This window comes from Contarinia nasturtii, unplaced genomic scaffold (genome assembly GCF_009176525.2).
Source record: "Contarinia nasturtii isolate CC-2019 unplaced genomic scaffold, AAFC_CNas_1.1 Cnas_scaffold_735, whole genome shotgun sequence".
NCBI lineage: Eukaryota > Metazoa > Arthropoda > Insecta > Diptera > Cecidomyiidae > Contarinia > Contarinia nasturtii.
Genome location: NW_022198083.1, coordinates 3,619 through 22,752, shown reverse-complemented (window position 1 = coordinate 22,752; position 19,134 = coordinate 3,619). Strand labels below are relative to the sequence as shown.

At 44.0% G+C, this 19,134-nt stretch overlaps 1 protein-coding gene across 1 annotated transcript in view; it reads left to right on the top strand.

Annotated features, from left to right (window-relative positions):
• The first annotated feature begins 880 nt into the window (after positions 1-880).
• LOC116341514 (linear gramicidin synthase subunit D-like) overlaps positions 881-19,134 on the top strand; it is a 19,899-nt gene continuing 1,645 nt past the window's right edge. Inside the window, exon 1 of the mRNA XM_031768625.1 lies at positions 881-19,080. Within this exon, the coding sequence (XP_031624485.1) occupies positions 881-19,080 (18,200 nt within the window). The remainder of the gene's footprint in view (positions 19,081-19,134) is intronic.

Sequence of the window (19,134 nt, the reverse complement as noted above, 5' to 3'; positions counted from 1 at the left end):
CATCATACCTTTCTGTAATTTGTTTTTGCTGAATAATGTATAATAAAATAATAATTAAGTTAAAAATACGTCAGAATTTGTGTGTTTTTAATTGGTTGTGATAGTCGTTTATAATAAAATTAATTGGCATGCTTATTTTTTTACAGAAGTCTCATACTTATGAAGAAAACCAAAAATAATGTTCGTTTAAAATTGGGTGTATAAAAGTAGTAATCTCCGAATATTCTTCCTTCATTCCCGATACCAGTTTGAAGAAACTAAAAGTGTATTGTTTTTACGTGATCAATCTTTTTTTTTACAACTCAGGTAAACCATTTTTATTTTAAAAATATTTAAATTTTGTTCAAAATGTGTCGGTGATTTTGTTTGTATGTCAATTTACAAGACGTTGAGTGACACTTAGAAAATTGTTATCTACATTTGTTGAAAACTTCTTCAATTTTCGTGAATTATTCAATATTCATCTGACTAGTAATGGTATCCACCTGCAAGTGACGTTTGCATGTTGTTTTTGTCAAAAAGATTACACTGATAAAGTTTTGGGTGCTAAGCGCAACTTTACAAAGTTTTAGATAAATGGAAAAATTCACTTTTCTTCAAAAATTTTTCAATTTTCCTCAAATCGAGACAAAAATCAAACATTTTGGATGGGGGATACCCTTAATTTTGATTAAAATTTCCAATTTGGTGAGACTATGTATTTTGTAAGAAAATAAATTTTCGAATCAACAAAATGCAATATATGGGATATAATATATGTAGAGTAACTTATTCACCGTAATAACGCGTGAATCTTATTCTCTCGAATTTACTTTTGTAGATTTGTGAAATTTGTGTAAAAGAGCCGAATAAATTCGACGCTGTAACTATGCAAAGTAAGATGGAGAAACTTTCTAATGGTGAATTTTTGACGACCAATGGTAACGTATATGAGCCACCGCAAGGAGAGATGGAAGAAAAACTAGCTGCAATCTGGAGTGAGCTGCTAGGCATTGAGTGCATCAGTCGACGCGACAATTTCTTTGAATTGGGTGGCCACTCTTTTCTGATTGAACGAATGCTGAAACAACTGCGACAAGCCGGGTTGGACACTAGCTTCGGAAAAATATTTGCCACGCCCAACTTGGCCGCTCTTTCAAAAACCCTCGTCCACTACAAGGCACCCAGTATTCTACCCAATCTGATTACTAAAGACAGCAAAATGATTACTCCGGATATGTTGCCGCTTATCGATTTAACTCAGGAAGAGATTGATGCATTAGTCGCTCAGATGCCGGGTGGTATAGCTAATATTCAAGACATTTATGGGTTGGCACTATCAAAGCAATTCAGTGAAATGTTTTCCGACATTGATACACCAACCCTTCCGTTTGGTATGAACGACGTTCATGGCGACGGGACTCCGATCAATGAAGCGCATCTGAAGTTATCACATGAGCTTATTAATCAGTTGAGGGCCCTTGCACGTCATTTACATGTTAGCTTGGCCAGCCTTTGCCATTTGGCATGGGCACAAGTACTTGCTAAAACCAGTGGACACAAGACAGTTGTCTTTGGCACCGTACTATTCGGTCGTTTACAATCCGAAGAGAATAACAGTACAATGGGGCTATTGATGAACACACTACCAATTAGGCTGGATATCGATGAAAGATCGGTAGAGAGCGCCGTGCGTCATACTCACTCACGTTTGAGTGCATTGCTAGAGCATGAACATGCATCTCTTGCGTTGGCGCAACGTTGCAGCGGACTTCCAGCAAATTTGCCACTTTTCAATGCGCTATTGAATTATCGTCATAATCAGCCGAGTATGGATGTCACTACACCGATGCATGGAGTTACATTCCAGGGCGGTGAGGAGCGGACAAATTATCCAATAAGTCTATCGGTGAAGGACGACAGTGAGGCGTTGGTTCTAACGGCCCAAGTGTTGTCGCCAATATCAGCGGCACAGATTTGTGGTTATATGCAACAGGCCCTCTCCTCACTTGCTGATGCATTAAGTCACACACCACAGCGACCTGTACGAACATTGACAGTGATGCCACCAGAAGAACGTGATATGCTGTTGCATGTTTGGAACCAAACGAAAGTTAATTATCCATCTGATCGCTGTCTTCATCAGTTATTTGAGGCAGAAGTAGAACGCGATGGACGAGCGATTGCCGTCGAGTGTGGTGATGAAAGTTTAAGTTATGAAGAACTCAATGCACAGTCTAACCGGCTAGCACATTTTTTGATTGCACAAGGCGTCAAGCCAGATGATCCCGTCGCACTTTGCGGTAAGCGCAGTACAAAACTACTCGTCGCCATTTTGGGCATTCTAAAAGCTGGCGGTGCTTATGTTCCTCTTGATCCGGCCTACCCAAGTCAACGGTTGACAAATATTCTCATGGATGCTGATCCACTGTATTTATTGGCAGATTGCATTGGTAAGGAAGCACTTGGAGATCATGTAGTGCCAGTGCTAGATTTGGATGAAGCGTTGCTAGATATTTTTCCGGCCGACAATACTGACCCAGCTAAACTGGGACTTACTTCGGCACATTTGGCTTATATAGTTTATACCTCCGGAACGACCGGAATACCAAAAGGGGTATTAGTTGAACATCGGCAAGTAACAAACTACCTTGACTGGTGTAAAGAGACGTTTGCGACTGAGGACTTCCAGAATACATTGTTTTCAACTTCTGTCGGTTTTGATCCATCCGTTTTTCAATGTTTTGCTCCGTTGTCAATGGGAAAGACGATACATGTCGTTGCCAATGCACTCGCCATTACAAATATACCATTCAACGTCTCCCTACTAGATACTGTACCTTCTGCCGTAAATGCAATACTAAATGCGGGCACTGTACCATCTTCACTCCGCACACTCAGTGTGGTGGGAGAGCCGCTAAACACACGCCTAATCAATCGCATTTTTACACACACAAAAATCAAAAAATTATATAACCTCTATGGATCGACTGAATCGACTTATGCAACTTTTCATCTATATAAACCCGGGGATCATGCTTTTGAAACAATAGGGCGTCCTATTTCCAACTCTCGCATTTACCTATTAGATGCACATGGCCAACTAGTTCCTTTTGGAGCCGAAGGAGAACTATATATTGGTGGCGCTGTTATAGCTCGCGGCTACTTAAATCGACCGGAACTTACCGCGGAACGTTTTCTTCCGGATATATTCAGTGAGAATCCATCGGCACACATGTTCCGTACTGGTGATCGAGCACGCTATCTGCCTGATGGCAATTTGGTCTATTTAGGTCGCATAGATCACCAAATGAAAATACGAGGTTTTCGAATTGAGCCTGGAGAAATTGAAGCGCGTCTCGTTGAACATCCACTGGTACGTGATGCCGTTGTACAAGCATGGACAAACGGTCCTGATGTTAACGTTTGTCTGATAGCATATGTAGTTGCTGACTCGAATATATCGCTTGCTCAGAATTTAAGAACATATCTTACTAGCTTATTGCCTGATTATATGGTGCCGGCAGCTTATATGTGTCTTTCCTCTTTGCCAATCACAGCAAACGGTAAGCTAGATCGTTCGGCCTTGCCGCCTCCGAACGATGAAGCATTTGCTCACCAGTCATACGAAGCTCCGCAGGGTGAAATTGAAGAAAAACTAGCTGTAATATGGAGTGAGCTGCTAAGTATTGAACGTATCAGTCGGAACGATAATTTCTTTGAATTGGGAGGACATTCACTGTTGATTATACGTATGCTAACACAACTGCGGAAAGTCGGATTAGATGCCTGTGTTCAAGAAGTGTTTGATAGTACCTCATTAGCCGCACTAGCTAAGATTATTGGTAAATACCAGAAAATCAGTATTCCACCCAATCTGATTACCGAAAATTGCATGAAGATTACACCGGACATGTTGCCGCTTATCGATCTAACTCAGACGGAGATTGATGCGTTGGTCGAACAGGTGCCAGGTGGATTGGTTAATATTCAAGATATTTATGGATTGGCACCATTACAGGAAGGTATATTGTTCCATCATATGATAGCTGAACTTGGTGACCCGTACCTGCAGCTCATTCGTCTGCAATTTAAAAACAAGATAACACTTGATAGTTATGCTGCCGCTTTGCAACAAGTGATAGAACGACACGATATTCTGCGCACTGTCTTTTTGTGGGAAGGACTCAGTGAGCCGGCTCAAGTTGTCTTGCGTTACGTTTCCCCGCCACTCACCGAAATAACACTGGATGATACTAAGGAGCCGGTATTAGAACAATTAAGCAAGCATTTCAATCCTCAATACTACAAACAAGACCTGATGCATGCACCTTTATTGCGTTTGATGGCTGCACCAACTTCTCAGGGTGATTGGGTAGCAGTGTTACTTATGCATCATTTGATTAGTGATCATAGAACTCTAGAAAGATTGAATGCAGAAGTTCATGCCATTATCGGCGAACAAAGTGAACAGTTGTCGCCGCCAAAACCTTACCGTCATGTAGTAGCTCAGGCCCGCTTCGGTGTAAGCCAAGCCGAGTATACAAAGTTCTTCAGCGAAATGCTCGCTGACGTTGATACGCCCACATTGCCCTTCGGTCTAAGCGATGTCCATGGAGACGGTACTGAAATTGATGAAGCCCGTCTTAAGTTGCCGCCGACACTCAATGATCAATTACGTGAGCAAGCACGACGTTCGCAAGTAAGTCTAGCTAGCCTATGTCATTTGGCGTGGGCACGGGTTCTTGCCAGCGTCAGTGGAAACGAGACCGTTGTATTTGGTACCGTGTTACTCAGCCGTTTACAGGCTGGAGAAGAAAACGAAAGCGTTATGGGTATGTTGATAAATACGCTACCTTTAAGATTGGACATAGATGAAACAACGAGCGAGAGTGCTGTACGAAAGACTCATTCTCGGTTAAGTGCGTTGCTTGCACACGAACATGCATCGCTTGCATTGGCTCAACGATGTAGTGGTGTATCAGCTTCTCTGCCACTTTTCAGCGCACTATTAAACTATATTCACAATGAGCCGACCGAACAGATCAATATGTCGATTTCGGGAGTAAATTTACTAGACGGTCAGGGGCGAACTAATTACCCATTAATCCTCTCGATAGATGACAATGACAACTCACTGAGTTTTATAGTCCAAGTGCTGTCAACTATATCAGCGGCAAGAATCTGTGGCTACATGCAACAGGCTCTCGTCTCGCTTGCCGATTCATTAACACACACACCTCTACAATCATTGCGGACATTGACAGTGATGCCACCAGAAGAGCGTGAAATGCTGTTACATACATGGAACCAAACGACAGTGAATTATCCACCTGTTCGTTGTCTTCATCAATTAATTGAGGCACAGGCGAAGCGTGACGGACAATCGATTGCCGTGGAGTGTGAAAGTAAAACAATGAACTATGCTGAACTGAATGCCCAAGCAAACCAATTGGCACACTATTTGATCGAAAAAGGTGTTAAACCAGATGATCGCATCGCACTTTGCGTTAAACGCAGCACAAAAATGATCATTGCTATATTGGGAATTCTAAAATGTGGCGGTGCTTATGTACCACTCGATCCTGCTTATTCGAGTCAACGGATTAATTATATGTTGCAGGACGCCAATCCATTGTATGTGTTGACCGACTCGAATGGTCAGAAAGCACTTGGAACCCATCATGTATCAGAGGTGAATTTGGACCAGCCACTACCTGATGGCCTGCCAGAAAATAATCCAGATCCGGTTAAGCTTGGGATTAATTTTGAGCATCTGGCTTATGTTATCTACACATCTGGCTCTACCGGGACCCCAAAAGGGGTGATGATTGAACATCAATCTCTGCTCAATTTAGTTCAATCTCAAACTTGTATTTATGAAATAACTCATAAGAGTCGCCTGTTACAATTTGCTTCTTGTTCTTTTGATACAAGCATATTGGAAATCTCAATGGCTCTAACAAGTGGATCATGCCTCTACATACCAAACGATGAAATCCGTCAAACGGACACCTCCTTGACTGCATACATGAACGCTGAAAAGATAACTCATGCTCTTTTACCGCCGGCCTTATTCCGAAACACACAAAATCTAAGTGATTTAACTTGCTTGAATGCGTTAATTTTGGGCGGTGAAACGCCTTCGTTATCGTTGTTACAATCTGTCTCTAACCATACTAAAGTTTATAATGGTTATGGTCCAACGGAGACAACCATTGGTGTTACTACTTGGTCATTTTCGGACGATTTTACCTGCCATTCGATACCCATTGGTCGTCCAATAGCCAATACATGGATTTATCTACTCGATTCACATGGCGAACCGGTTCCATTGGGAGCCGAGGGAGAAATGTATATTGGTGGTGTTGGAGTTGCTCGTGGTTACCTCAACCGACCTGAGCTTACCGTCGAACGGTTCATACCGGATCCGTTTAGTGAGAATTCAGTGGCACGCATGTACCGCACCGGTGATCTGGCGCGCTATCTACCTGATGGCAATCTCGTTTATATGGGACGTACCGACCAACAAATAAAAATTCGTGGCTTCCGAATTGAGCCCGGAGAAATCGAAGCTCGCCTTGTTGAAAATCCATTAGTGCACGAAGCGGTTGTTTTGCCTTGGAAAAACGGCCCCAATACTGATGCTCAACTAGTCGCTTATGTTGTGGCTAAGCGAAATACATCTCTCGTTCAGAATTTACGCTCCTATTTAGAATCTGTACTGCCCGCTTATATGGTGCCTGCAGCTTATGTTTGTCTGTCTGCCTTTCCCCTCACACCAAACGGCAAACTGGATCGTCGTGCTCTACCGCAGCCGGATTATGATGCTTTTGCACATCAGTCGTATGAGGCACCCCAAGGTGAAATGGAAGTAAAACTAGCCGCAATATGGAGTGAACTATTGGGTATTGAACGTATTAGCCGGCATGACAATTTCTTCGCATTAGGCGGCCATTCCCTACTGATTGTACGAATGCAGTTATTGCTTAGGCAGTCGGGGTTGGACACCAATTTTCGAGAAGCGTTTGATACTCCCAACTTGGCCGCACTTTCGAAGGCTATCCGTAAACACCAGAATATCTGTATTCCACCCAATCTGATTACTGAGGACAACACAATGATTACTCCGGAAATGTTGCCGCTTATCGATCTAAGTGAGGCTGAGATTGATGTATTGGTTACACAGGTACCAGGAGGTGTGTCCAATATTCAAGATATTTATGGTCTCGCACCGTTACAACAAGGCATGTTGTTCCATCATATAATGTCTAAGCATGGTGATCCATACTTGACAGTCAATCACTTACAATTTATGGACAGGGCCACACTTGAACGTTTTTCCATTGCTCTGCAACAGGTGATTGAACGACACGATATTCTGCGCACCGCCTTCATCTGGGAAGGACTCAGTGAACCGGCACAAATCGTTTTGCGTCGAGTTCCATCGATACTCACCGAAATCAAACTGGATGAAAGCAAAGAATCGACTGTAGAACAATTAAGCGACCGCTTTAATCCACGTCATTACAAACTAGACCTGACCGAAGCACCTTTGCTGCGTGTGTTTGCCGCTCGAACGTCTGCAGAGAATTGGGTGGCAGTGATTCTCACGCACCATTTAATTAGTGACCACACAACACTAGAAAGAGTGAATGTCGAAATGCAGGCCATTATCGATGGACAAAGTGATAAGTTGAAAACATCCACACCATTCCGCCATGTAGTGGCTCAAGCTCGTCTAGGAGTTAGCCAAGCCGAACATACTAAGTTCTTCGAAGAAATACTTTCTGACGTTGATGCACCAACCCTGCCGTTTAGCCTGAGCGACGTTCATGGCGATGGAACTGAGATCGATGAAGCGCATCTGAAGTTATCACATGAGCTTATTAATCAGTTGCGGGCCCTTGCACGTCATTTACATGTTAGCTTGGCCAGCCTTTGCCATTTGGCTTGGGCACAAGTACTTGCTAAAACCAGTGGACACAAGACAGTTGTCTTTGGCACCGTACTATTCGGTCGTTTACAATCCGAAGAGAATAACAGTACAATGGGGCTATTGATGAACACACTACCAATTAGGCTGGATATCGATGAAAGATCGGTAGAGAGCGCCGTGCGTCATACTCACTCACGTTTGAGTGCATTGCTAGAGCATGAACATGCATCTCTTGCGTTGGCGCAACGTTGCAGCGGAGTTCCAGCAAATTTGCCACTTTTCAATGCGCTATTGAATTATCGTCATAATCAGCCGAGTATGGATGTCACTAAATCGATCAATGGAGTCACATTCCTGGGCTTTGAGGAGCGAACAAATTATCCATTAGTTCTATCGGTAGAGGACGACAGTAAGTCGCTGGCTTTGACAGCCCAAGTGTTGTCGCCTATATCAGCAGCAAGGGTTTGTGGTTATATGCAACAGGCTCTAGTCTCGCTTTCCAATGCACTAACACACACACTACAACAACCTGTACGGGCATTGACTGTGATGTCACCAGAAGAACGAAAGATGCTGTTGCATATATGGAACCGAACGAAAGTTAATTATCCATCTGCTTGTTGTCTTCATCAGTTATTTGAGGCACAAGTGGTGCATAGCGGAAAGGCGATCGCTTTGAAGTATGAGGCTGAAACATTGAGTTATGCAGAGGTCAATGCCCAAGCAAATCAACTGGCACACTACTTGATTGCGAAAGGAGTCAAACCAGATGATCTCATCGCACTTTGTGTTAAGCGCAGCACAAAATTGATCATAGCAATATTAGGCATTTTGAAAGCTGGTGGTGCCTATGTACCGCTCGATCCAGCCTACTCAAGTCAACGGCTTATACACATTTTGCAGGACGCCAGTCCGCTTTATCTATTAGCAGATGCCACTGGCCAGAAAGCACTTGGAAATGTTCAAGTGCCAGTGGTGAATTTGGATGAGGTGTTGCCTTGCGGTCTTTCAATCGATAATCCTGACCCGACCACACTTGGACTCACTCCATCACATTTGGCCTATATAATTTACACTTCTGGCTCAACTGGAACACCAAAAGGCGTGATGATTGAACATAAAAATGCAACGAATTTCCTTTATTGGAGTAAAGAGACTTTTACAGCTGAAGATTTGGAACATACTTTATTTTCAACATCTGTTGGTTTTGATCTGTCCATTTTTGAGGCTTTTGCTCCATTGTCAATGGGAAAGACGATACACATCGTGGCGAATGCCCTAAGTGTTACACAAGTATCGTCAAATATTTCTCTAATCAATACTGTGCCTTCTACAATAACTACACTATTAAATTCGAAAACCTTACCATCATCACTCCGTACCCTCAATATTGCAGGCGAACCATTAAATTCCAAATTAATCGACCATATTTTTACCCAAACGCAAATAACAACACTATCAAATCTTTATGGTCCTTCTGAAACGACAACTTACTCTACTTGGCATAAGTATACACGAGGTGATGTTACAATTGAAACGATAGGGCGGCCCATTGCCAATACCTACATTTATCTGCTGGATTCACAAGGTGAACCGGTGCCATTAGGAGCCGAAGGAGAATTGTATATTGGTGGTGCTGGTGTTGCTCGTGGCTACCTCAACCAACCTAAACTTACCGCCGAGAGCTTTTTGTCCGATCCATTTAGTGACAAACCATCGGCACGCATGTACCGCACCGGTGATCTAGCTCGTTATTTGCCTGATGGTAATCTTGTCTTTCTAGGACGTACTGACCAACAGGTTAAAATCCGCGGCTTCCGAATTGAGCCCGGCGAGATAGAGGCCCGTTTAGTGGAACATCCTTTGGTGCGCGAAGCTGTTGTACAGCCTTGGAAGGACGAAATTGATAGTGATACTCGTCTGGTGGCATATGTAGTGGCCGATCCAGATGCATCACTCGCCAACAATCTACGTACATATCTGACATCTCTGTTGCCTGATTATATGATGCCAGCAGCATATGTGTGTCTATCATCATTACCACTCACACCAAATGGCAAATTAGACCGACGTGTACTTCCAGCACCAGACGATGAATCATTTGCTCGTCAAATATATGAAGAACCGCGTGGCGAGATGGAAGAAAAACTGGCCGCAATCTGGAGTGAACTGTTGGGTATTGAGCGAATCAGCCGAAATGACAATTTCTTTGCATTGGGTGGCCATTCTCTTCTAATCGTTAAGATGCTGTCAAAATTGCGACAAAGTGGACTGGACACCAACGTTCGGGAAGTATTTGATGCACCCTCATTAGCTGTATTAGCCAAGTCTCTGAGCCATCATATAGCAATCAGTACTCCACCCAATCTGATTACCGTCGAAAGCACTGTTATTACTCCAGAAATGTTGCCGCTTATCGATCTATCGCAGGAAGAAATTGATGTGCTGGTCGAACAAGTGCCTGGTGGTTTAACCAATATTCAAGATATTTATGGATTAGCACCATTACAAGAAGGCATCTTATTTCAGCATTTGATGGCCGAGCAAGGTGATCCATACTTAAGAATGAGTCATTTACAATTTAGTGATCGTGAAAAACTTGATAACTACGCAATCGCGCTGCAACGGGTGATTGAACGACATGATATTCTGCGAACCGCCTTCATATGGGAAGGGCTTAGTGAACCGGCACAAGTTGTCTTACGTCATGTTCCATCTTTGCTCACCGAAGTCACACTTGATGATATTGATGACCATGTTCTAGAACAATTAAATGATCGATTCAACCCACGTTACTACCGTCTAAATTTAAAACAAGCACCACTGTTCCGTTTGTTGGCCGCTCCAACGTCTAAAGGAAATTGGATAGCATTGCAGCTGATGCACCACATAATTGGTGACCATGCCTCTCAACAGAGACTACATGCAGAAGTCCGGGCTATAGTCGATGGAAAGGGCGACCATTTGGCAAAGCCTGTACCATTCCGACATGTAGTGGCCCAAGCTCGACTAGGAGTAAGTCAAGCTGAGCACACTCACTTCTTCCGAGAAATACTTGCCGACATTGATACACCAACCCTACCGTTTGGTTTGAGCAACGTTCATGATGATGGAACTGAGATCGATCATGAGCACCTGAAGCTGTCACAGGAACTCAATAATCAATTGCGTGCCCTTGCACGTCATTTCCATGTCAGTCTAGCCAGTCTTTGTCATTTGGCCTGGGCACAGGTACTTGCCCGTGCTAGCGGAAATGAAACAGTGGTATTCGGTACAGTGCTACTTGGTCGTCTACAGTCTGGCGAGGGAAACGAGAGTATTATGGGTATGATAATAAACACTCTACCTTTGCGCCTGGATATCGATGATACTACAGTTGAAAATTCTGTACGCAACGCTCATACGCGTTTGAGTGCTTTACTGTCTCACGAATATGCATCACTGGGGTTAGCGCAACGCTGTAGTGGAGTGCCATCTTCTTTACCTCTTTTCAACGCATTGCTAAACTATCGCCATAAATCGCAGACAGAACATGCCATCGAACCACTCGCTGGAGTGAATATTGTCAGTTGTGAAGCGCGAACAAATTACCCAATAAATCTGGCACTCGATGATGACGACAGCACACTGAGTCTCACAGCTGATGTAGTGTCGCCGCTGTCAGCAGCGAGGATTTGTGGTTATATACAACAGGCTCTCGTCTCGCTTGTCGATGCTTTAATAAATGCACCACAGCAACCTGTACGAACATTGACAGTGATGCCGCCCAAAGAACGAGAGATGCTGTTGCATACATGGAATCTAACGACTGTCAATTATCCACCTGTTTGTTGTCTTCATCAATTATTTGAGGAGCAAGTATTGCGCGCAGGACAGAATATTTCCGTGGAATGTGAAGGGGAAACTTTGAACTATGACGAACTCAATACTCAGTCAAATCAACTAGCACACTACCTGATTTCCAAAGGTGTTAAGCCAGATGATCGCATTGCACTTTGCGTTAAGCGCAGCACAAAAATGCTTGTAGCTATATTAGGCATTTTGAAGGCCGGCGGCGCTTATGTACCACTCGACCCAATCTACTCTAGTCAACGTTTGACATATATTTTCCAGGACGCCAGTCCGCTGTATCTATTAGCAGATGCCACTGGTCAGGAAGCACTTGGAAATCATCAAATACCAATTGTGAACCTAGATCAAAAATTGACTCATAGCTTTTCAACCAATAATCCCGACCCGATCAAACTGGGACTCACTTCGAACCATTTAGCCTACATGATTTACACCTCCGGCTCGACCGGGACACCAAAGGGGGTAATGGTAGAGCATCACACTGTCATCAATCTAGCTCGAGCTGTGCCACCACGTTTGGGGGTGACTTCCAATAGCCGTTTTATGTTGTTTCCTTCTTACTCATTTGATGCCAGTGTTGTGGATATTGTAGTGACTATAACGATTGGAGCTTGCCTCTGTATACCAAGCGAAGAAGTACGACGTTCGGATACCACTCTCCTTAGATATATTAGAACTGAAGAGATTACCCATGCACATATTACACCATCAGCATTCCGGAACACAAAAAATCTGTCTGACTTAAATTGTATGCAGGCAATGTGTTTTGGTGGCGAAGTGATGACATTACCTTTACTAAAAAATGCCTTCAGTCACACGAACGTTATTAATGTTTTCGGTCCTACAGAGGCGACCGTATGGGCTGCCACCTGGAAGTGTCCGGTAGATTTCTCTAGCCATTCCATACCCATCGGTCGTCCATTGTCTAACATACGACTTTACGTACTTAGTTCTCAAGGTGAGCCGGTGCCGTTGGGAGCCGAAGGAGAATTGTATATTGGTGGCGCTGGTGTAGCTCGCGGCTACCTCAACCGACCTAAACTTACCGCCGAAAGCTTTTTATCCGATCCATTCAACGAAAATCCAACAGCACGCATGTATCGCACTGGTGATCTGGCACGCTATCTACCTGATGGAAATCTAGTATATCTGGGACGCACTGATCAACAGGTCAAAATCCGTGGCTTCCGAATTGAGCCCGGCGAAATTGAGGTCCGTTTAGTTGAACATCCTTTGGTGCGCGAAGCTGTTGTACAGCCTTGGAAAGACGAAATTGATAGTGATACCCGTCTGGTGGCATATGTAGTGGCCGATCCAGATGCATCACTCGCCAACAATCTGCGAACTTATTTGGCATCTCTGTTGCCTGATTATATGGTGCCAGCAGCATATGTGTGTCTATCATCCTTACCACTCACACCAAATGGCAAATTAGACCGACGTGTACTTCCAGCACCAGACGATGAATCATTTGCTCGTCAAATATATGAAGAACCGCGTGGAGAGATGGAAGAAAAACTGGCCGCAATCTGGAGCGAACTGTTGGGTATTGAGCGAATCAGCCGAAATGACAATTTCTTTGCATTGGGTGGCCATTCTCTTCTAATCGTTAAGATGCTGTCAAAATTGCGACAAAGTGGACTGGACACCAACGTTCGGGAAGTATTTGATGCACCCTCATTAGCTGTATTAGCTAAGTCTCTGAGCCATCATATAGCAATCAGTACTCCACCCAATCTGATTACCGTTGAAAGCACAGTTATTAGTCCAGAAATGTTGCCGCTTATCGATCTATCGCAGCAAGAGATTGATGTGCTGGTCGAACAAGTGCCTGGTGGTATATCCAATATTCAAGATATTTATGGATTAGCACCATTACAAGAAGGCATCTTATTTCATCATTTGATGGTCGAACAAGGCGATCCGTACATTATAAAGAGTCATTTTCAATTTAGTGATCGTGCGACACTTGATAACTATGCAATCGCGCTGCAAAGGGTAATTGAACGACATGATATTCTGCGTACTGCCTTCATTTGGGAAGGAATCAGTGAACCGGCACAAGTAGTCTTGCGTCATGTTCCATCTTTGCTCACCGAAATCACACTGAATGATACTGATGACCATGTTCTAGAACAATTAAATGATCGATTCAACCCACGTCACTACCGTCTAGATTTAAAACAAGCGCCACTGTTGCGTTTATTTGCCGCTTCAACGTCTAAAGGAGATTGGGTAGCGTTGCAGCTGATGCATCACATAATTGGTGACCATGCCACCCTACAGAGACTGCATGTAGAAGTGCAAGCCATTATCAATGGACAGAGTTATCACTTGACAACACCGACTCCATTCCGCCATGTAGTGGCCCAGGCTCGTCTAGGTGTTAGTCAATCCGAACACACGCAGTTCTTTAGAGAAATGCTTTCTGATCTTGATACACCAACCCTACCGTTCGGTTTGAGCGATGTTCATGACGATGGAATCAAAGTAAATGAAGCGTATCTAAACCTTTCACAGGAACTCAATAATCAAATGCGAGCCCTTGCTCGTCATTTCCGTGTCAGCTTAGCCAGCCTCTGTCATTTGGCCTGGGCACAAGTACTTGCCTGTGCTAGCGGAAGCGAAACAGTGGTATTCGGTACAGTTCTACTTGGCCGATTACAGTCCGGAGAAGGAAATGAGAGTGTTGTGGGTATGTTGATAAATACGCTACCTTTACGGCTCGATATCGATGATACTACAGTCGAAAACGCTGTACGCAACGCTCATTCGCGTTTGAGTGCTTTACTATCTCACGAATATGCATCACTGGCCTTGGCGCAACGCTGTAGTAGAGTGCCATCTTCTATACCTCTTTTCAACGCATTGCTGAACTATCGCCATAGATCGCAGACAGAGCATGCCATTCAACCACCTGTTGGAGTGAATATTGTCAGTAGTGAAGCGCGAACAAATTACCCAATAACTTTATCGTTGGATGACGATAACAATACACTGAGTCTCAGAGCTGATGTAGTGTCGCCACTGTCAGCAGCAAGGATTTGTGCTTATATGCAACAGGCTCTCGTCTCGCTTGGTGACGCATTAACACATTCCCCACAGCAACCTGTACGGACATTGACTGTGATGCCGCCGGAAGAACGAGAGATGCTGTTGCATAGTTGGAATCGAACGACTGTTAATTATCCACATGTCTGCTGTCTCCATGAGTTATTTGAAGAGCAAGTAGAATACAATGGTCGAGCAATTGCCGTGGAATGTGAAGGAGAAACTTTGACCTACGAAGAACTCAATACACAGGCAAATCAACTAGCACACTACTTGATCGCGAAAGGAGTCAAACCAGATGATCGCATCGCACTTTGTGTTAAGCGCAGCACTAAATTACTTGTAGCTATATTGGGAATTCTAAAAGCTGGCGGCGCCTACATTCCACTTGATCCGGTTTACTCGAGTCAACGCCTAAAAAATATTCTACAGGACGCGGATCCACTTTGTTTGTTGGTAGATTCCATTGGTCAGAAAGCACTTAACGATTATGAGGTGCCTGTGGTCAACTTGGATGATGCGTTGCCTGACGCATTGTCCGATGATGATAACCCCGATCCAATCAAACTGGGCCTAACGTTGACGCACTTGTCCTTTGTACTCTATACATCTGGATCAACTGGAACACCGAAAGGGGTGATGATCGAACACAGGAATATCACAAATTTCCTCAACTGGTGTAAGGAAGAGTTCACAGCAGAAGATTTGGAGCATACCCTATTTTCAACTTCTATTGGATTTGATTTATCTGTTTTCGAATGTTTTGCGCCATTGTCTGTAGGAAAAATGATACATATCGTGCAGGATGCTCTTTCTATTACACAAATTCAGCCCAATATTTCTTTGTTCAACACAGTGCCTTCTGCGCTGACTGCAATACTAAATGTAGGAACTTTACCTTCTTCAGTTCATACCCTCCAAATGGTAGGCGAGCCATTAAACGAACGCCTAATCAACCGAATTTTAACGCAAACTCAAATTATCAAACTTTATAATCTGTACGGACCTACTGAAACGAATAGCGTAACCTATTATACATATAAACCAGACGATGTTCCAATTGAAACGATAGGACGCCCCATTGCCAACACCCGTATTTACCTACTGGATTCACAAGGTGAACCGGTGCCATTAGGAGCCGAAGGAGAACTGCATATTGGTGGGGCTGGTGTGGCTCGCGGCTACCTCAACCGACCCGAACTTACCGCAGACAATTTTCTTCCTAATCCATTTGTTGAAAATGCAACAGCACGCATGTATCGCACTGGTGATCTGGCACGCTATCTACCTGATGGAAATTTAGTATATCTGGGACGCATTGACCAACAGGTAAAAATCCGTGGTTTCCGAGTTGAGCCCGGCGAAATTGAGGCCCGTTTAGTGGAACATCCTTTGGTGCGGGAAGCTGTTGTGCAGCCGTGGAAAGCTGGGCTCGATAGTGATACCCGTCTGGTGGCCTATGTAGTGGCCGATCCAGATGCATCACTCGCTGATAATCTACGTAGATATCTGGCATCTCTGTTGCCTGATTATATGGTGCCAGCAGCATATGTGTGTCTATCATCATTACCACTCACACCAAATGGCAAGCTAGATCGACGTGCCCTTCCAGCACCGGACGATGAAGCATTTGCTCGTCAAATATATGAAGAACCGCGTGGCGAAACGGAAGAAACACTGGCCACAATCTGGAGCGAACTGTTGGGCTTTGAGCGAATCAGCCGAAATGACAATTTCTTTGCATTGGGTGGCCATTCTCTCCTAATCGTAAAGATGCTGTCAAAATTGCGACAAATTGGACTAGACACCAAGGTTCGGGAAGTATTTAATGCACCTTCCTTGGCTGCACTGGCTGAGACTCTTAACCCTTATCAAAAAATAAGCATACCAAGCAATCTAATTACCGAAGATTGCACGAATATTACTCCGGATATGCTACCGCTCATTAATCTCTCTCAGACAGAGATTGATGCATTGGTCACACACGTGCCCGGTGGGATAACCAATATTCAAGATATTTATGGATTAGCACCATTACAACAGGGCATTTTATTCCATCATATGATCGCCGAACGAGGTGATCCGTACTTGTCTGTTGCCCGTTTGCGATTTGTGGATAGGATGGCGATTGAAAATTATACTTCCACCTTACAACAGGTGATAGAAAGACACGATATTCTACGCACCTCATTCATCTGGGAAGGACTCAATGAACCGGCACAAGTTGTTTTGCGCCGCGTTCCTTCCTTACTTAATGAAGTTATAATAGATGATACTGTTGAACCGGCTCTAGAACAGTTATTCAATCGCTTTAACCCAAGTCAATATAAGCTTAATCTGACACAGGCACCACTAGTGCGTTTGATAGTTACACAAACTTCCGAAGAGGATTGGGCAGCAATACAATTGATACACCATATAATTGGTGACTACACAACAATGCAAATAATATATGCAGAAGTACACGCTATAATCAACGGACAAAGAGAGGACTTGTCAACGCCCACACCATTCCGTCATGTAGTGGCACAAGCTCGTTTGGGAGCTAGACCAACCGCACACATAGAGTTCTTTAGTGAAATGCTTGCCGAAGTTGATACACCGACCTTACCGTTTGGTCTGAGCGATGTTCATGATGACGGATCGAAGATTAATAAAGCACACCTAAAAATACAACAGGATCTCAATGATCGGTTACGGCAGCATGCATTGCGTTTACGGATAAGTTTGGCCAGTCTTTGTCATTTGGCCTGGGCACAGGTACTAGCCTGTGCCAGCGGAAATGAGATGGTGGTCTTCGGCACCGTGCTACTTGGCCGTTTTCAAGCCGGAGAAACGAACGGCAGTGCCCTAGGTATGTCTATTAATACATTACCATTGAGGCTGAATATCGATGAGACGAGCGTAGAAAATGCTGTGTACCAAACTCATGCTCGGTTGAGTGCTTTGCTAGAACATGAACACGCATCGCTGGCATTAGCGCAACGTTGTAGTGGAGTGTCACCTGCTCTGCCTCTTTTCAGTGCGCTGCTAAATTTCCGCCGCAAAGAGCAAACCAATCAGATCATTGCATCGATTCCTGGGATGAGTATCTTTAGTAGTGAAGGACGAACAAATTACCCATTAATTTTGTCAATAGACGACGACGACAATTTATTGAGTTTAACAGCACAAGTGGTGTCGTCAATATCAGCAGCACGGATCTGTGCTTATATGCAACAGGCTCTTGTCTCACTTGCCGATGCATTGATACACATTCCACAACAACCAGTAAGATCATTGACCGTGATGCCACCGGAAGAGCGTGAGATGCTATTGCACAACTGGAATCAAACGACAGTTAATTTTCAACCTGTTCACTGTCTCCATCAGTTATTTGAAGCCCAAGTAAAACGTGACGGACAAGCTATTGCCGTGGAGTGTGAGAATGAAGCTTTTAGCTATGCAGAACTCAATGCGCAATCTAATCGACTGGCACATTATTTGATTGCACAAGGTGTGAAACCAGAACAACGTGTTGCGCTCTGCATAAGACGTAGTACAAAATTGCTTGTTGCCTTCTTGGGAATTCTAAAATCCGGTGGTGCCTATGTACCACTCGATCCAGTCTACTCGAGTCAACGGCTAAAGAATATTCTGCATGATGCGAATCCAGTCTTTCTGTTGACAGATTCCACTAGTCAAAAAACACTTGGCGACCATCAGGTGCCAATGTTCAATTTGGATGAAACATTACCTGAACAACACCTTTCGACTGATAACCCAGATCCAATCAAAGTGGGACTCACTTCGAACCATTTAGCCTACATGATTTACACCTCCGGCTCGACTGGAACACCGAAGGGAGTAATGGTTGAGCACCACACTGTCATCAATCTAGCTCGAGCTGTGCCACCGCGTTTGGGAGTAACTTCCAATAGCCGTTTTATGTTGTTTCCCTCTTACTCGTTTGATGCCAGTATTGTGGATATTGTAGTGACTATAACGAGTGGAGCTTGCCTTTGTGTACCAAGCGAAGAAGTACGACGTTCGGATACCAATCTCCTTAGATACATTAGAACTGAAGAGATTACCCATGCACATATTACACCATCAGCATTACGGAACACAAAAAATCTGTCTGACTTAAAGAGTATGCAGGCAATGTGTTTTGGTGGCGAAGTGCTGACATTATCTTTACTAAAAAATGCCTCCAATCACACGAGCGTTATTAATGTTTTCGGTCCTACCGAGGCGACTGTATGGGCTGCCACCTGGAAGTGTCCGGTAGATTTCTCTAGCCATTCCGTACCCATCGGTCGTCCATTGTCTAA